Source organism: Neoarius graeffei, chromosome 5 (assembly GCF_027579695.1).
Source record: "Neoarius graeffei isolate fNeoGra1 chromosome 5, fNeoGra1.pri, whole genome shotgun sequence".
In the NCBI taxonomy this organism is placed as follows: Eukaryota; Metazoa; Chordata; class Actinopteri; order Siluriformes; family Ariidae; genus Neoarius; species Neoarius graeffei.
Window position 1 is genome coordinate 103,582,672 of NC_083573.1, and position 5,009 is coordinate 103,587,680.

The following is a 5,009-nucleotide window of genomic DNA, read 5'->3' on the forward strand; positions in this document are numbered from 1 at the left end:
ATACGACAGAAACAACAAGAACGAGAGAACAGGTGCATCTATCCAAAAGCTGTATACAAGTGGACTACACCGGTTCAGGCTGGGCGTGTCAGAGTTGGAAAGATGTCAATATCTGTTCTGTTCAAGAAAAATGAATTTTCTTTAAAATGCCAGATGGGCTTGACGTATGCAATGACATCATGTAGTGGTCGCTTGGAGTGACTCAGCTGTTTATATTCTCTGTTTACATCATAGTTTTGCTAATTTTACAATATTTTACTGAATTTATCAGTTTTTAAACATATATACACTACCGTTCAAAAGTTTGGGGTCACTTTGACATTTCCTGAAAGAAAAGCACTGTTCTTTTCAATGAAGATCACTTTAAACTAATCAGAAATCCACTCTATACATTGCTAATGTGGTAAATGACTATTCTAGCTGCAAATGTCTGGTTTTTGGTGCAATATCTCCATAGGTGTATAGAGGCCCATTTCCAGCAACTCTCACTCCAGTGTTCTAATGGTACAATGTGTTTGCTCATTGCCTCAGAAGGCTAATGGATGATTAGGAAACCCTTGTACAATCATGTTAGCACAGCTGAAAACAGTTTAGCTCTTTAGAGAAGCTATAAAACTGACCTTCCTTTGAGCAGATTGAGTTTCTGGAGCATCACATTTGTGGGGTCGATTAAATGCTCAAAATGGCCAGAAAAATGTCTCATCTCATTATCTCTAGCCGCTTTATCCTGTACTACAGGGTCACAGGCAAGCTGGAGCCTACCCCAGCTGACTACGGGTGAAAGGCGGGGTACACCCTGGACAAGTCACCAGGTCATCACAGGGCTGACACATAGACACAGACAACCATTCACACTCACATCTACAGTCAATTTAGAGTCACCAGTTAACCTAACCTGCATGTCTTTGGACTGTGGGGGAAACCAGAGCACCCGGAGGAAACCCACGCGGACACGGGGAGAACATGCAAACTCCACACAGAAAGCCCCTCGCCGGCCACGGGGCTCGAACCCGGACCTTCTTGCTGTGAGGCGACAGTGCTAACCACTACACCACCGTGCCACCCCGGCCAGAAAAATGTCTTGACTATATTTTCTATTCATTTTACAACTTATGGTGGTAAATAAAAGCGTGACTTTTCATGGAAAACACAAAATTGTCTGGGTGACCCAAACTTTTGAATGGTAGTGTGTATATATGCCACAATGATGCTAAAAAGAAAGCACAAGCTGGAACTAGACTGCATTTCTGCAGAGAAAATGCAAAATGTGCTTACTCAGCTGGAATAGAGTGTCACCGACAGAAACTGTATTAGACATGAGACCTTGCGCTGCAAAATCTTTTTTTTTTTACATGTTCTAAGAAAGTGTGTGGTGGCAAAGAGAGAGAGAGAGTGGCAAAGTGTGTGTGTGCGCTCTAAAATCTCAGTTTAAAATGGCTCAACTTGCAGCATGACATGACACTTCGTGTTCTAATTTATTTATTTATTTATTTATTTTTAAAACATGAACTACAGCTGGTTCTGGGTGGATTAAGAGAGAGAAAGTGCGGCATTTTTCCCCCATTCAAAAGAATGGACTTTCGGCAGAAAAACTTAGTGTCGTGTCATGCTGTGCGCCTCGCACTCTAAAATCTCTGTTTTAAATCATGCCCCCTGCATGAGCAATTTTTAATACCTCATTATGATACTTTTCAGGAATCACCGCCTGTTACATTAGATCTGCCCCACCACCGTTAACATATATTGACCACCTACAAAGTAACAAGCCCTCATGCAGAAAATAACCATTCTTGACACGACTTGAACAATTCAGCTAAACCCGCATCCTCCTTCTGAGCAGCAAGTAAATCACTACGAGATAGAGACAGCGGAAGTGCAGGTAAAAATGAACCGGCAACACTCCTCTTATTACTTCAGAGGCCTTGTCCGTGTTCACACGACTCATTGCTCAAGTTACAGCACAAGCAGTAAGCACCTCGGGAGAATCTTCAGCACATTTATCAGATTCATTTGATTGAGTAACCTCTATCCTGACCACAGTGGGAGGCAACACACCAGACCACACACATCCACCTGCCACGTTGTTACCTAAAATATATCTATCCCTTCAACAGGCAGTGTTGGATGCACAGACATGGTCACTTCCCCTGTCACTAAGCCCAAGTACATATACAGTACACATCAACCTATACGGATTGTCCAGAAATTATACAGATTTTAGCTCATTTCAAGGGCGTATAAACAAAGTCTTATGGATTTTCTGACCTAAATTTCTCATCTCATTATCTCTAGCCACTTTATCCTGTTCTACAGGGTCGCAGGCAAGCTGGAGCCTATCCCAGCTGACTACGGGTGAAAGGTGGGGTACACCCTGGCCAAGTCGCCAGGTCATCACAGGGCTGACACATAGACACAGACAACCATTCACACTCACATTCACACCTACGCTCAATTTAGAGTCACCAGTTAACCTAACCTGCATGTCTTTGGACTGTGGGGGAAACCGGAGGAAACCCACGTGGACAACATGCAAACTCCACACAGAAAGGCCCTCGCCGGCCACGGGGCTTGAACCCAGGACCTTCTTGCTGTGAGGCGACAGCGCTAACCACTACACCACCGTGCCGCCCTGACCTAACTTTATTTTGTGTATCTTACTTGAACATCGTCAGCTGATCGTCGCAAAAACATACAAAAGCTCGATTTATAGACGAAGAACAGCGTGTATGCAGGGGCAGATAACCCAGACTATGTGAAACCGGATGTTTATTCCTCAAGTCTCGTGCAGTATCGCGACTGCGAGACTTCGCTCGTTCCGGTCATGCGTACGATCTGCATTTAAACGCGCCAAACGGTCATTGTTCGAACGATTTTCTCATTGTACAGAGCGACATTGTTTACACCTGAGAGATTTTGAATAGCGTCTGCTGAGTGAAAGAATGGGAACACCGAGAAAGAAAATGAGATACGGTGGGCGGTATCTTTCTGAATGCAAGGAGACATTTAATGGTGTCATTGTTCAGGCGAAAAATGAGGAGTACGCGCACTGCACAGTTTGTGTGCGAGATATAAAAGTTGCGGCGTCTGGAGTTTACGACGTGAGGGAACACATGAGGTCCAAACTACATCAGCGAAATTTGCACCAGAAACAGAATCAGCCGCAAATGACGATGTTTGCAAAGCCTAAGACCGATGATCAACCAGCAAGTGTAATAAGAGCAGAAGTTACGATCTGTAATTTTATTGCTCAGCACAATTTGCCGCTAGCCATTGCGGACCACCTGACAGAACTGTTGCCGCGAATTTGCACGGACAGTACGATTGCGAAATCTATTAGCTGTAGGCGCACCAAAACAACGCAAATAATCAAAAAGAGCTCGGCCCCCGAAGCTACACTACCGATCATCCAGCACTGCTGGACGTCGCCATTTTCCTTGATGATCAACGAATCCAATGACAAAAAGACGGACAAGCGACTTGTACTGTACAACTCAAGCTTATGTAAGGGCACGGAAAAGGCTTGTAACCCAATTCCTCTGATCAAAACGCAGCTCCCCATATCTGAATCTGAGGAAAAAACTCTCCTCTACCTGTTCCATCTTCTGTCCTTCATCACAGAGTGTCAGGGAAGCCTGGAGTTCGGTGATGTTTTTGATGTGTGTGATGTTTCTCACATCATTATCCAGCTTGGTCATCTTTTTTTTCCTGCTCCTGTTGCTCTCGCAGTGCAGTCAAAGTGGCCTCTATCTGTCCAGCTATGCACGTTCCATTGGGACAATGAGTGCATCCAACTGGTTCTTCAGTTGCAGGTTGGTACGTTTGAGAAACTCGATCTCCTCTGCGTACTTCTTCTCTTCTACTTGTCGCCGTTCATTTTCTTGTCTCTCGGTTGCCTCAAATTTAGCCTTCTGCTCATTCAGCTGTCTTTCCAGCTCGCTCTTCTCATTCTCCAAGTCTGCAATCTTCTTCTCAGTGTCCATTTTCCCTTGGTCAGCCTGCAGAGCTTTCCTCATGCCGAAGGCCACACTGCTTTCAAACAGGGTCTGATAGGCAGAGATAGTCCTGCGCAGCTCATCTCTTACTCGTGAAAGCAGCAATCCTCTCTCAGCACAATTGATGGTAACTTGTCTGAGTAGCTCATCAAAGCACTGTGTGTAGAGCTCTCTGCGGACAGGGCAGATGCCCATATCTCTGGCCTGTCTCTGATACAGTTTGAGATCCAGTTCTTCTTGCAGCTGAATGACATCTGTCCGGGTGCATGGCGTAGTGGACACCTGCTGTACCCACAGCTCATCATTCTCCATCCATTTCCGTGGTGGAAGGATGACATGGAGGATATCCTCTGCGTCAGATGAAGAGCTTCTGTGTTTGGTTGAAGGTGGAACTGGAACAGAGGCAGGCTGTGTGGGAGTCGCCTTCAAAGCCTGATCCTTTGGCGATTTCGTCTCGGTTTTTTTGCTCACCAGTTCGGGGCAGTCATACTTCAGCAAAGAGTCAGTAGAAGAAATCATGGTCAGATTTTATTTGTTCTCAGTGAAGTCTTTGAAGTAAAAGTGTCACATTTGGTGAGTTCACAGGTCAGAAATCGTGACAGTACCGAAGGGCCTTCTGTCTCGTTTATAGACTACACAGGCTCGGTTATGACGTCACGTTCTGATTCTGGAAGACGTGCTTTATTCGTTTGTGACGTCATTCCATCTCGTTCTTGCGTCCTTTCTCTCTGTCTGCGCATGCGCAGAGTACTGACACCCCCTCTCTCGGAGTGAGCTTTCTAACTTCCTTTTTTTTTTTTCTTACTTATTTCTGTCTTTCCTTTTAACACATCACACAGTGGAAAATTACAGCGGGGAAGAAAGTGACGCGGTGAGACAGACAGCTGGAGAAAGGTTTTGGAGTCAACGGGACGTCATGGTCGCCGAGCCAGATGTTCTGCGCATGCGCACATACACTGCTGTCGAGACTTTGACTCATGATGAACAGTATCTTAAAAAACTTTTTCCCCATTGCAC

The 5,009-nt window shown here is 45.2% G+C and overlaps 1 protein-coding gene across 1 annotated transcript; it reads right to left on the minus strand.

Annotated features, from left to right (window-relative positions):
• Positions 1 to 3,755: 3,755 nt before the first annotated feature.
• On the minus strand, positions 3,756 to 4,511 carry LOC132886319 (axonemal dynein light intermediate polypeptide 1-like). The gene has a single exon (XM_060920865.1). It carries the CDS (start codon positions 4,509 to 4,511, stop codon positions 3,756 to 3,758), a length of 756 nt encoding a protein of 251 aa, XP_060776848.1.
• Positions 4,512 to 5,009: the final 498 nt, after the last annotated feature.

Coding starts and splice junctions, on each gene's coding strand:
- LOC132886319 (XM_060920865.1), bottom strand. CDS start 4,511: ATGATTTCTTCTACTGACTCTTTGCTGAAGTATGACTGCCCCGAACTG.